The 13,483-nt window shown below is 60.5% G+C and overlaps 1 protein-coding gene across 2 annotated transcripts in view; it reads right to left on the reverse strand.

Moving 5' to 3' along the window:
- Positions 1-189: 189 nt before the first annotated feature.
- The window catches only part of CPAMD8 (C3 and PZP like alpha-2-macroglobulin domain containing 8), a 65,894-nt gene continuing 52,600 nt past the window's right edge, over positions 190-13,483 (reverse strand). Inside the window, exons 29-42 of one of the 2 annotated variants that reach the window (XR_004966674.1) lie at positions 13,395-13,469; positions 12,464-12,629; positions 11,393-11,479; positions 11,180-11,316; positions 10,896-11,051; positions 10,746-10,808; positions 9,910-10,094; positions 9,220-9,307; positions 7,875-7,949; positions 6,828-6,933; positions 6,635-6,745; positions 5,684-5,893; positions 4,915-5,024; positions 190-2,323 (exon numbers count right to left, since the gene is read on the reverse strand). Coding sequence is in view for 1 of the 2 variants with exons in the window: in XM_036302680.1 (XP_036158573.1) it covers positions 2,302-2,323; positions 4,915-5,029; positions 5,684-5,893; positions 6,635-6,745; positions 6,828-6,933; positions 7,875-7,949; positions 9,220-9,307; positions 9,910-10,094; positions 10,746-10,808; positions 10,896-11,051; positions 11,180-11,316; positions 11,393-11,479; positions 12,464-12,629; positions 13,395-13,469 (1,596 nt within the window). In the remaining variant the exon portion in view is untranslated. Of the gene's footprint in view, positions 2,324-4,914; positions 5,030-5,683; positions 5,894-6,634; positions 6,746-6,827; positions 6,934-7,874; positions 7,950-9,219; positions 9,308-9,909; positions 10,095-10,745; positions 10,809-10,895; positions 11,052-11,179; positions 11,317-11,392; positions 11,480-12,463; positions 12,630-13,394; positions 13,470-13,483 lie in introns of both variants that reach the window. The other variant, XM_036302680.1, reaches the window with a different exon arrangement.

The following is a 13,483-nucleotide window of genomic DNA, read 5'->3' on the forward strand; positions in this document are numbered from 1 at the left end:
TTTTTAAATATATTTTATTGATTTTTTACAGAGAGGAAAGGAGAGGGACAGAGAGTTAGAAACATCGATGAGAGAGAAACACCGATCAGCTGCCTCCTGCACACTCCCCACTGGGTTTGTGCCCGCAACCAAGGTACATGCCCTTGACCGGAATCGAACCTGGGACCCTTGAGTCCGCAGGCCGACACTCTATCCACTGAGCCAAACCAGTTAGGGCAAATGTCTGTTGTTTTAAGTCACCTGGTTTGTGGTACTTGGTTACAGCAGCCCCAGGAAGCCAAAATGGGCAAAATGCAGATTCCCAGGCCCGCCAGCTCCCCCGTGTCCAGGTGGGGATGAGACAGGCTGATGGTGCCCTAGACCCACCCAAGAACCCCTCCAGGAGAAGGTTCAGACCCTCCCACCCCGGCGGCCCAGGCAGGGGGAACCTGGTCAGAGGTTCTTGTTCTCAGAAGCCCAGCTTCCAGCTCCAGGTTTCAGGGTGTCTCCTGAGCAATCACTGTGGAAACCCCCACTCTGCTCCCCAAAGCCTCATGCAACCCATCACTGGGAGCCTCAGGCTCAGTCTCCTGCTGTCCCCTGGCTGCAAGATGTCACCTCTTCCCTTTAACCTGACTCCTGCTTTCTCTTCTCATTTGATGTTAACTCCCCACCATCAGGACCAGGGGGGAGGGGAACTAAAGGGGGGACGCTGTGCATCTGGGTGCAGGAGCTTCAGTCTCAGACCCCCACTCCCAGCTGTTTACAGCTGTTCTGAACTGAATGGAAGGGGGATGCCACACGGGAAAGGCAGCAGCCACTCTCTCCTTCTCTCCTGAGAGCAGGCTGGGTTATCAGCAGCCACTGAGGCAGCAGCTGTGGGGTTAGCAAGCCTCCTAAGGCACAGGGGATGGGTGTCATCCTGGATTGACATTGGGCCTATGTCTCTGGTCTGGGGGAAAAGGAGCTGGTGAGGGGGCAGCCCAGACACACACACACACACACACACACACACCCCTGGGGAAGTGTAAGATCACCAGTAGCCTGGTGTGTGAAGTACTAGCTTTCTAAGATGTTACCACTGGGGGACTCTGGTGGGGGTACTAGGAACTCTGTATTGGTGTCATTTCTTACAAATGCGCGGGAATCTTGGGGTGCACGTATGCAGCACCCTCCCCCCAACCTGCTCTGGAAGGTTGGGCTGTGGACGAAGGAACAGAGGCCTGGGGGCCAGATGGGAACTGGGCCTCAAGCTTTTGGGGCTGGCCCCCACCAAGGCGACCGTGGAAACGAGCTTTTATTATACCAGCAGCCTCTAGTGCGTGAAATACGGGGCTCGTCCAGTGAATTGTCCCTTGTAGATGGGCGGGGGCGGGGGGCCAGGGGCATGGGACACTCACTGCTGGTGCTGCACCAGAGACCTCCTGGCGGGGCAGCCACCTCGGGCCCTGGAGGGGCTCTGTGCTGCTCTGAGGGTTGGTCTGAAATAAATACCACATGGGGGTGGGGAGGCAGGAGGATGGGAGAGGGTTACAGAAAGGAATCAGCCCAGCTGGAGTCCTGGCAGGAAGGTCTGAGCTTGCAGCTTCAGTGGGTTGTGGAGCTGGGGCACCCCCGTCCCATGGAGGGGGATGGTCCTCCAGGCGGGGTGCCAGGGGATGTGGGGTTATGGGGTAAGGCCTTGACGGCAGTAAGATCTAAGTGCATCTGCCCAAGACTAAACATCAGGCGCCCCTGGGGCGGTGTGTGTGGGGACTGCGACCATCCTGGTACAAGCCTGGGTCTGGGGAGGTGCTCGGGGGGGCCTGGGCCCAGGTTCCCCAAAGGGAGGCCGGGCTTTGCATTTTGGAGAAAGGCAGCTTGCTTCATTTCGAAGATGCCAACGAGAGCACGGATGCGTCCTTGATTTATCCCGAGTCCTGTCCTCGCAGAAACAGCACTTGGGCCATGAATTCTTCCCGGAAACATCCCTTCTCCCTGGAGCAGAATGTCCAGCTGAGGGAGCCGCTCTGGTCCGCAGAAAGGGGGCGTCAGCCCTGGGATGGAGGCTGGGTGCCCCAAGCTCCAGCTGAAGCTGTGGAGTTGGGGGTCGACGGGCCTCTAGCCACCGCCCAAGGCCTTCCTTCTGGTGGAGGTGGGAGCTGGCCCCCCAGGAGGCCAGTCATCCATGGGGCAGTCAGGTCTCTGCAGTTGGTTTAGAGGGTTCATTGGGAGGTGGGGCCACCGGCCACCAGGCAATCAAGGGAGCTCTGCAGCCAGTGGCCTCCTTCTCGCGGGGTGGACAGGAACAGGAAGCAGCCAGATCCGGTCCTGCTCTGAGCATTAGGAAGAGAAGCCGCTCTGACTGATGGGGAGAGGAGAAAAAGGGTGTGGGCTGCCAGGTCTTGAGGGTCCCGCCTCCTCCGCAGGCCTCCACCTCCTTCGCAGGCCTGCACATGGCTCAGCCACTGCCCTGCCCATTGACACAGCAGCACCTCCCCTAGGGGGCCCAGCCCCGCAACTCAGCAGTGAAAAGGAACTATTGATACACAAAAACCACACGATGGATTGAAAGGGAGCTCTGCTGAGTGAGAAAGCCAGTCTCAAAAGGTTGCCTACTCTACAGCTCCGTTGACAGAGCATTCCTGAAATGGCAAACTTACAGAGGGAGAGCCGATGAGGCTGAGGAGGGGAGGTGGGGGCGTGATGAGGGTGGCTGTGAAACAGGGGTCCTGGAGGTGTCAGCTGTTCTGTGTCTTGACTGGGGTCGTGGTTACACAAATCCACACGTGAGGGGAACGTGCAGGCTCGGTTGCAAATGAGCGCGTGTGGATGTGGTGACAGAGCAGTAAGACGGGCGGACTGGCCCTGGCCGGTGACTCAGTTGGCTGGAGCATCATCCCACACACCAAAAGGTTGCGGGTTCGATTCTCAGTCAGGGCACATACCTAGGTTGCAAGTTCGATGCCCGGTTGGAGCGTGTGCAGGAGGCAACCGATCCATGTTTCTCTCTCACATCGGTATTTCTCTCCCTCTCGTTTCCTCTCTCTAAAAAATCAATAAAAACATTTTTTAAAAAGTTTGACAAAAATCCCCTCTCCAAAACAGAAGTGAAAGCAGACCCCCTTGGGAGGCACCGGAGAGAGGGGCAGATCCGAGGGGGGTGCCGACATTGGGAGAGTTCAGTGTATATACAACAGCTGCAGCTTGGAGGTTGGGTGAGGACGAAAAACGGAGACACACACCTTCAAGAGTGATACACGAAACCGGTTTGGCTCAGTGGATAGAGCGTCGGCCTGCGGACTGAAAGGTCCCAGGTTCGACTCCGGTCAAGGGCATGTACCTGGGTTGTGGGCACATCCCTGGTAGGAGATGTGCAGGAGGCAGCTGATCAGTGTTTCTCTCTCATCAATGTTTCTAACTCTCTATCTCTCTCCCTTCCTCTCTGTAAAAAATCAATAAAATATATTAAAAAAAAAAAACCTCTTTAAAAAAAAAGAGTGATACATTTTTGGCAAAGTGGTACAGTAGTCGCCCCAAGTATAATGAAAAGCTTAAGGATGTATATGGTAATCCCCACCCGGCCCCAGAGCTACCACTAACAAAAATAAGGCTAAAAGGACACTCGCTAAATTAAAATGGAATTCTAAAGAAATATTCAATTAATCCAAAGGAGAGTGTGAAGGGAGGAACAGATGGGACAAAACAAGAATATTCCAGCAGTAGCCCTAAACCCAGCCTGTCAATCACGACATGGAACGCACGTAGAATGACGCCCCTCGGAAGCTCTTGCGGGCTTTGCTGAGTGGGGTCAGAAGCAGCCTTTGCCACTGGTGTGGGGCGGCTAAGACTCCCTTCGAGGAAGTCAGGGCTCAGAAGACAGAGCCCGAAGCCTGATGGTGCACCAGCCCCGAGCTCCTGACACATCGCTGAGCTGCTGAGCCTGCTGTAAGTCACCCCCAAAAGATAGGCCTCCTCCGGGAAGTCTGCTCAGAAGCCCCCTCCCAGCCTCACCCCACCGCGCTCTCTGGCCTGACCACTTCCACTGGGGTGACAAAGGCTCTCTCCCTGACCATCTCCACGCTGGCTCCTCTGGGCTCTTTTCCAACTACGTCTCTGGCTTTGGACTGCTGTGTTCATCCGGTTCTGTCCAATTGCAAGAATCCACTAAGTGGATTTAGCCCAAATCCCCACCGTCCATACCTGATCACCCTCACACCTGTCAGGTGCCTCTCCCGCCCCATCCACACCCCAGGGGACAATGTCTGATAACCCAGCCTGCCCTCAGCAAGAATCCTGTTGGGTTGGGTTAGCCAGATTCCCTCTTACCCCTGATGTTTCCTCTTAGTAATTTTCCATCCACTCACCCACCACCCTGCTTCCTGGCTATAAATCCCCACTTCTTGTATTCGGAGTTGGGTCCTCTCTCTCCCCACTGCAAGACTCCCTCTACCTATCTCGATAACCCGCCCTTAAATAGAGCCTTCCTTGTGTTGTGAATATTTTTTCTTTTATTTTTTTAAAATTTTTTTATTTATTTTATAGAAAGAGAGAGAGATAGAAACATCAGTGATCCGCTGCCTCCTGCATGACCCCACTGGGGATGGAGCAGCAACCCCGACATGTGCCCTGACCCCTGACTGGGAATGGAACCGGTGACCTCCCGCTCCATCCACTGAGCCACGCCAGCTGGGCATGAATATTTTCTTGGACAGGGTCCCAAGCCCAGTGGGTCTCAGGGACAGGTCTGTCCTGGTCTAGTCCTCCCTGGGAGGGCTCACTCAGCCTCACCCCGCACAGACAGGCTGGTCTCTGCGTGCTGGATGAACATGGGTGGGGGAGACAGGATCCCCCACTTGTCCTGGAAACCCCAGAAGGCTGACCCCTCCATTGTCACTCCCATCCCTGCCTGGATCCAGGGCTAGTGGAGGAGATGGGGGCAGACCCGGCGCTCACCTGTCCTCCGCCTCCCCCTCCAAGTCCAGGGCCTCATGGCTGGCTGACAGGGGCCCAGAGTCCAGGGGGACGGGGTCGTAGTTGTAGTTATAAGCAGAGGCTGGCATCGGCTGCTCTGGAAAGAAGGGGGACTCAGTAGGTAAAGGGTGCTGGATGGAGGGGGCCTGAATGGCAGACAGCCCAGAGGGACAGGAGAGGAGATGCATGGCCCAGAGCAAGACAGGAGGTGAGAGGTCATGAGAAAGGGGAAGGGGCACAGGTCAGAGGTGGGGAGATGCAGGAAGGGGCGGGGGAGGCTAAGGAACGGAGGAGGTGGGGAGGACAGGAAGCCAAAGGGACAGAGATATGGAGGGAGGGGGAGATGGGGCCACAAATAATGGGAAAAGTTGAAGGGAAGGGGGAGAGACAGAGGGAGCCTAGTTTCGCAGGGGGAAGAGAGACACGGATCCATGCGGTGGGGGAGGGCGGGAAGTGAGGGATAAAGTAGGAAGCTGGGAAATGGAGAGGGGAAATAAGTAAGTGGGAGGAGGGGACTCAGATGTGTGTGTGTAGGGGGGGGGAGGGGAGGGGAGGGGACTGAGTGATGCAGGACACCAGTGGACGAGGTGATGGAGGGAAGGGGTAGGGGCTGGGGAGGAGGGGCGGGTGATACGGAGGAGGGGCGGGTGCTGGGGACGAGGAGATGGAGAGAAGAGAGCGTGACAGGGAGGGGGTGAGGCACTCCTGGGGGAGGCAGGATCCCCGAGGCCGGGCGCACGTGGGTCCTCACCGAGGGAGCAGCGGCCGGGGGGCGCGGGCTCCAGCCTCAGGCCCCTGCGGCAAGCGGCCTCCTGCAGGCGGCAGGCGCTGCTGTAGACCACGCCGTCCGAGCCGCACACCGGGTCCCCGCGGGCGCCGCAGTCCCGGGTGCAATCGCAGCGCGCGATGGTCGCCTCCTCCTTCGGGTCAGCCGCGGGGCTCCGCTCGCCAGGGGACCAGCCTGGGGAACGAGGCCAAGTCGGCGGAGCCCAGGGCACCCCAACTCCCCACCGGCCTGCGTCTCCGACGAGCCTGGGGCGGGGACGGGGCCCTGGGGCGGGGCCGCCCCCCTCCGCGTGCGGGGGCCGGTGCGCGGCGGTTACCGGGGGCTCTGAGCCTTAATCTAGTGTCATTTCGTTCAAGTATCTGCATAGTGCTTACTAAAATAAATTTTAAAGTTTAAAAGGTTTAAATTAAAACCAGTTCAACACGTTTGGGAAATCAAAGGCCCCAGGGACCTCCGGCCCCGCCCAGACCTTGTGGAGGAGCCGGAGGCCAGGGCTCTGCACCCGCCCGGGTCTCACACGGCCCCGCCCCGCTCAGCCCCGCCCCGCTCAGCCCCGCCCCGCTCAGCCCCGCCCCGCTCAGCCCCGCCCCGCTCAGCCCCGCCCCGCTCAGCCCCGCCCCGCTCAGCCCCGCCCCGCTCAGCCCCGCCCCGCCCCGCCCCGCCCCGCTCAGCCCCGCCCCGCCCCGCTCAGCCCCGCCCCGCTCAGCCCCGCCCCGCCCCGCTCAACCCCGCCCCGCTCAGCCCCGCCCCGCCCCGCTCAGCCCCGCCCCGCTCAGCCCCGCCCCTCCCCGCAGCCCACAACTCGCGCCTTTGACAAGCTGAGGTGCTCCTGCCTCACCAAGCCGACCCCCCTCTGCCAGGCCAGCCCCCTGCCCCGCAGATCTCAGCCCCCACGGGCGGGCCCCGCGCACTCACCAGGGCCCTGGGCCGCGGAGCGCTCCACTTCGTTGCACGCGGGCCCCGCGCACAGCTCCCGGGCCAGCGGGCTGCGCGCGCTGACGTTGTAGAAGCGCGTGGCCTCAAAGGCTGCGGGGCAAGGGGGATGGTGACCATGGGAGGGGGTGACAGGTGAGGGGCAGAGCTGGGTGCGGGAGGGCAGCGGGCCTACCGGGCTCGTAGTAGTCGTAGATGGAGATGGGCAGCGCCGCCGTCCTGCCCACCACGTGCTCGCGGAGCGCCCGGAACTGTACGCAAGTCAGGCACTGGCTGGAGATCTGCGAGGCAGTGGGCGGCTCGGGCTCGGGCTCGGGCTCGGGCTCGGGCTCGGGCTCAGGCTCGGGCTCGGGCTCGGCTGGGTCCATTCGGCCCAGGGCCTGAGCTCCGGCCTCCATGCTCCTTGGCACCCCAAAGCGTGGACCCAGACTAGCTGATTTCAGGGTACCCAGGAGAAGTGAAACAGAAACCTGGTCCCATTTCAGTTTGTGAGTCCTTTTATCCCCCCCAAATAAGTCTCAGCTGGCCTTTCAGCTCCCCAGTCCTGCAGCGCCCCCCGCCTCCATGTGTGACATTACCTCTGTCTAGTTCCAGAGTGTTCATCACCCTAAAGGCAACCCTGTCCCCAAAGCAGTCACTCCCCATCCGCCCCTTCCCTGTGCCCCTCCCTCATGCCCTGGCAAACACCACTCAGCTTTCTGTCTCCATGGATCTGCCCGTTCTGCACATCCTAGATAATAAAAGCATAATATGCTAAGTGTCCACCGCTGGACCAGTCTCTATGATGCACACTGACCACCAGGGGGCAGATGCTCCAACCGATGGCCCCTATCGGCCCTGATCACTGGCCAGGCCGAGGGACCCCACTCGTGCAGGAATTCGTGCACAGGGCCTCTAGTTTCATATAAATGGGATCACACACTATGTGGTTTTGTGTGCCCCGCCTCTCTCAGCACGTTTTTGAGGTTCATCCACGTTGTAACCTGTGTCAGTGCTTCATTCCTTTTTGTGGCTGAATACTATATTCCATCCACCCCCAACTTTTCCCACCAAACCAGCTGGCTGGGCACACCATCCGCTACAGCAGCTGTGCCTGATTACTTTCCCGGTTTCTTTCTCATGGTATGAGATAGCTGGAGGAGTCACACTGGACCATGACCGCTGTGCCCTCCCCAATGTGGGTGCTGAGGAGGCCTCTGCCCACCGCCCCAGGTGGCAGTACCTCATCAAAGTAGAAGAGAACTCTGCGTCCGGCCACCTCGTACCTCTTCAGTGCCACATGCTGGCCACGGAGCAGCTAGTGAGGAAGCCAGAGGTCAGGGTTCCCCCAGGCCCTCTGCCTGCAATGCTTGCTTCCTCCCCCATCTCTTTGGTGCCCAGTGTGGTCAGTGGGCGATAGGCATGGGGAAGCTGGGGCCCCAGAGGCTGGGGGTGGGGGTGGGGGTTGCCCACTGTCATCAACAAGTCCCTATAGGCAGGGTCCAGGGGATGACAATTAGTGCTCCCCAGGCCCTGCGGACCCCCCAGCCCAGGAGAGGGCACCCAAGGCAGCCCCTGTCCCTAGCGGTGCCTCACCTCTTCCTGCAGCCTCTTCCCATCCAGCTCCAGCCCCGGGTCAGGTCTCCCTGTGGTCCCCCAGGGACCTGGCTGAGCCCTGTCACCAGCTCCTGCCTCACCTGCACCATTCAACTTCCTCCCTCCCTCCAGCCCCCCTGCCCGGCCTGGAACCTCTTTTCGGTTTTTTTTGTTTGTTTGTTTGTTTTTATTTATTTCAGAGAGGAAGGGAGACGGAGAGGGAGAGAGAGAGAGAAACATCACTGATAAGCCCATACCCAGATGGCACACATAGTGGGTTCTTTCTAACACCAGCACGCCCCACACTGGGGATCAAGCCTCCTGCACACCCCACACTGGGGATCAAGCCTCCTGCACGCCCCACACTGGGGATCAAGCCTCCTGCACGCCCCACACTGGGGATCAAGCCTCCTGCACGCCCCACACTGGGGATCAAGCCTCCTGCACGCCCCACACTGGGGATCAAGCCTCCTGCATGCCCCTCACTGGGGATCAAGCCCGCAACCCAGACATGTGCCATTCACAATCCCGGGGAAGTGAACCGTGACCTTCTGGTTCATAGGTCAACACTCAACCACTGAGCCACCCCTGCCCCAGAGGCTCTGTGCTGGTCTCCTCCTTCCCCTGGCACTCCTTCCATCACCCGCTCCCCACACTGTAGACCACCTTGGGTCCAGGCAAGACAGTCCCCCACTTTGTGCACCTCCCCTCCCCCACAAAAGAGGGCATGAAACTGGTCTCTCTTAAAGCAAGTCTGCTGAAGCCCTCCACTGCACGGCCGGCCGGCCTGGAGGGAGACTCACCTAATCAGAGAGCCCCCCGCCTTCCCACTGGGCCCTCAGCAAATGGCCAGCCCAAAAGCACCAACTCTGCCCAGAAAGTGGGGGGAAAACCCATCAACCAACCTATTTTAGGAAGTGCTGGGAACTGGCACTCTGGGCAGGACCACCGACCAGAGACCCCCTGGCCTCTGCCTGCCAGAGCCGCCTTACCTGCTCCAGGCTCTCCATGTCCGCCCGCAAACCCGACAGCAAGGGCACCTCCAGGACAGCCATGTTGGAGGACCCTGCATGCAGCCACCTTCCGATAAGAGGAGAACAGGCTCAAACTCAAGCCCCCTGGTGGAATTCACGGCCTCCTCCGCCCCCCACCACCCACGTGGCTGACGTCCTGCCCTGGTCCTCACTGGCAGGCCATCTGCACACACATGGTTTGCTGGTCATCCGTCCGCCCCTTTCATAGCTGAGACACTGGGGCCATAAGGAGAGGGCCTTGCTGAGGGCTCTGGGCCTGAGGGGAACCTAGTCACTCTCAGTGCCAGACCTCCGTCTCCCCTTCTTTAACATGGGATGTGGCACTGGCCTCTGGGGCCTGCTCCCCTGTGCTGGGCGTTGGTGACAGGAGGGAGGCTGGCATTCAGAGAGGAACCTGCAGACTGCGGGTCCGAGGGTTCAGGGTGGCCACCACCCCTGGGAGGGTCGGGAGGCTCCCTGAGGATTGAGGCCTGAGCGAGCCCATAACCCAGGTGGCACACATAGTGGGTTCTTTCTGACACTGGCAGGCTGGGGGCCCAGGTCAGGGCAGGTGCCACCGTTTGGGCTCCCAAATCATTGGTGTTTGCAGCCAATACCGTCTCTGTCCGGGGGCTGGGACTGACACAAGCGCAGGGCAGAAGGCCTCACCTGGTGCACACCTCCAGGGTCACCTGGTACTCCTGGTGATGCAGGTCGGCTGCTGGGTCATCATCGTCAGCTGAGGATGCTGGTGCTGGGGGCCGGGGCCGCTCAGCCTCGGGCTCCTGGAGATTCACGAACAGCTGGAAGGACGGCTTGGCCACTGGGTCTGGCACATTGTAGCTGACATCAATCTGGGGGGGGGGTGAGAAGACCGAGTCTGGGGGCTCTGGGACTGTGTGTGTGTGTGTGGGGGGGGGGGGGCAGGGCAGGGACAGGTGGGAGAGGACAGGATGACGATGACAGTGACATCAACAACAGTTCCAGGGACTACGGTTACTCCATTTAGCCTTGAAATGCCCAAAGCTGTTTAAACAGACCACCATCCCCTTTTTACAGGCCTCAAGCCAGGTCTGCCCGCCTCCAGGTCTCTCTCTTCTACCTCCGCTGAGACCACGGTGCCATCTGGGCTCCCACTTTAGAGATGGGAAGGCTGAGGCTGCAAAGGTCTCCAGGCAGACTTGCCTTCTCCCCACTCTCCAGAGCCCGTGAGGCCATCCTGCCCCAGCCCAGAGCTCAGCTAAACCTCAGGACCTGGCGACAGAGGGGCTATAGGGAGGGCCAGGGGGAAGCCAGTCAAACGGATCTTTCTGGAGGGACCCGATACCCAAGGGGACACGTGGTCACCTTCGTTGGGCCCTGCCTTGGGCAGGGCGGGCTGTCGATGGGGTGCTGACAGTCTGTCCTGGGGTCTCTCTCATATACCCACCCCGCATGCAGAGCTCAGAGCTGCGGCCCACCCTCCCAGGGTCCCGGGTTCCAGATGCCCCTGTGAGCACCCTCACCTGCATCAGGCAGCAGCCTTCACCCTTGGCACTCACAAACAGCCCGGTGGGGAGGCTGGGGATCTGGGGAGAGAGGACACCGTGATCCCCCCGCAGACACACATGGGTGGGCAGGCAGCTGCCCCGACTCCCAGCCCTGGGAGCACTCACCACGGCTGTCTGCAGGACCTTCTGGTTGGCCCTGTGCAGCTCGAAGGTCTCCTGGTAGTCCAGGTTGGTGGAGGCCAGTGAGACGGTGAGGTTGACGCTGCCAGCATAGGACAGGATGGCATACTCTGCCAAGGCCTGCAGAGCCACACAGGTGTCCTAGGGACAGAAGGGGAGGCTGCCCTCAGCGCCACGACCAGGCTGGCCAGCGACCCCTCGGCTCCCCCTCCTGGACGGTGCTGACCCTGCCCAGACCCCAGCCCCTTTCCTGGCCCTGCCCGGCTCGCCTGAGTGGAGGAGAAGCCCCCCAGGGCGTTCCGCTGCTGGGACAGCCACTTCACCACCGGCAGGGCCGCAGCCACGTCGCCCAGGAGGGTGTAGGTCAGCAGGGCGTAGGCCGTCATCTCCACATCCGCCGAGACCACTGCAACAGGAGAGGTGGCCGCCAGGACCCAAACCCCAGGGCCCACGGCAGGCAGCGGGGGAGGGGCTGGCAGTACCTGCCTGGGGGACCCCGTCGCTGAAGCTCAGGAAGGTGTCCTTGCCCCGATCCTGGGAACCCGTCAGGCTCCAGTGGGTGACCCCGTCTGCAAGGCCAGGATGGATGAGGGCCACACCCCAGGACGTTCACCCTGGCATCCCAGAGTGGGCATCAGGGCACGTGGTCTCAAGAAGGGGCCCAAAGGCTGGGCCCCAGTGGGGGGAGGGTGCCCGGCAGTGATGGTGGGACAGGACGGGCCTTGGGGCTGTCTCAGATCCAGCAACTACGTGACAGACCCCACCTTCCTGTACCCCTGTGCGGCATCACTAACCAATGGCCTCCCTCCTGGCTAAGCCCTGATATGTCCCAGGAAGCCACTCCCCACTTGCAAAGGCTCCATCCTGTGAGCTGTGAAAGGCCCTCAACCCCTGAACAAACCAGGCACCCCCGCCCCCCATCCCTGCATTTAGTCCCAGATAGACACCAAGCAGCCAGCTGACTGCTCTCAGAGTTTTGCTTTCTAACATTTTTCCCCTTAAGTAGCAAAAACAACTTTCCAGGGGATGTCTAGAGCAGGAAAGCCAGGATGGAGGCTCAGCCCCAGTGCGGCTGCTGGGAATATGGGGGGAGGCGGGAGTGGGGGCAGTGACGACGGGGAGGGGACTAGTGTGGGGGCGTTCAGAAAGGTCACAGGTCAGTGGTGACTGGCACTCCCGGGACACAGTGGGTAGTCATTCTGTAGTTGGGGAGACTGACACCCTGAAGACAGAAAGGCTGCCTGAAGCTCACCCGGTGATGGGGGTAGGGTGAGGACCAGCCCCTGCCAGGGGTGATTTAAGGAAGCCTGGGGGACCCTCTGCTGGGGATCCCTGAGCAGTGTCCTCCCTGGCGGGGGGTGGGGGTCAGTGTTCCCTATTTCCTGGGGGGAGAACGTGATGCTCAGGCTCAATCCACGTCATCAAATGACGTCACTAGGAGATGCAATCATAAGTGAATAAGCCAACAAAGTAAAGTGAGCAAAAGATGCCTCCTATTCCCATCACATGTGTCCATGCACTGTTCCCTGGGGTGGCAGGCGCGGGACACCTACCCTGCGTGAGGGCCAGGCTGCGGAGCTTCCGCAGGGCCACGGCGGCTGCCGGGCTGCGGAGCAGGGTCAGCGCGTAGGCAGTCAGGGCGCTGGTGTAGGGGTCCGAGGCCAGGGCTACGCTGGACTCCAGGAAGCGCCGCGCTCTGGCAATGGCACCCCTCTCCTCCTGGGGGAGGGGGCGTGGAAAGTGCAGCCCTGAGAGATCACTCTGCCCCCCCCCCCACCCAGCACCCCCACCTGCGTGCCAGGGGACAGCGCCGGGTGGCTCACAGCCCCTTGCTTTTATGTTGGTGCCAGCATTTCCCGAATGAAGTCCGAGCACAGCAGATCAACCCAGAGCAGCTCTGGGGACACAGGCAGAGCGCGGACCGCCCACCCACCTCCCCTCGTCACCACGCTGGCCTCTGAGACCCACTGCTCGGCTTTGCTCATCTTCAAGGCCTCGAATCAATGGTCGCCTCCTCCAGAGAGTCCACCAGCCCTGCTCACACTCACCCACCCCCACCCCCACCCTCCAGTGTGAGTTGCTGGAGGACGGAAACCCAGTTTATTGCCCAGTGATGGGCTAGGTTCAGGGAAACTGCCTCAAAATAATGGTTAAATGGAGAAATGAGTGATTGGAAGCATTTAAGAATTAGCAAACGAGCCATGTGTTCCCGCGGACACCGGGGGAGCAGTGGAGTTAAGCTGACTCTGCTTTAGTGTCATGAAAATTGCAGAAGGCAGGCTCTCCCCAAGCTTCCCATCTTCAGACCAGGACAGAGCGTGGGGGCTGCTGTGAAGGTGTGGTGTCCAGATGCACCCTGTACCTTCCGGGGCAGGCGCCAGGGATGACACAGCAGGGGACCCAGACCCAGGCCTGGCCCGCGCAGGCCAGCAGGGGAAACCCCTCCCCCGTTCCTCCCGCTGATCTCTCGGGCCCTGTGCTCACCTCCGAGGCCACATCCGTCTCCAGAAGTGCAGCCACCACATAGGCCGTCAGCGGCACTGCTCCATGGATCCCGCCCTGCAAGAGGATTC

The sequence above is a fragment of the Myotis myotis genome, unplaced genomic scaffold (assembly GCF_014108235.1).
Source record: "Myotis myotis isolate mMyoMyo1 unplaced genomic scaffold, mMyoMyo1.p scaffold_m19_p_32, whole genome shotgun sequence".
NCBI classification, from domain to species: Eukaryota; Metazoa; Chordata; class Mammalia; order Chiroptera; family Vespertilionidae; genus Myotis; species Myotis myotis.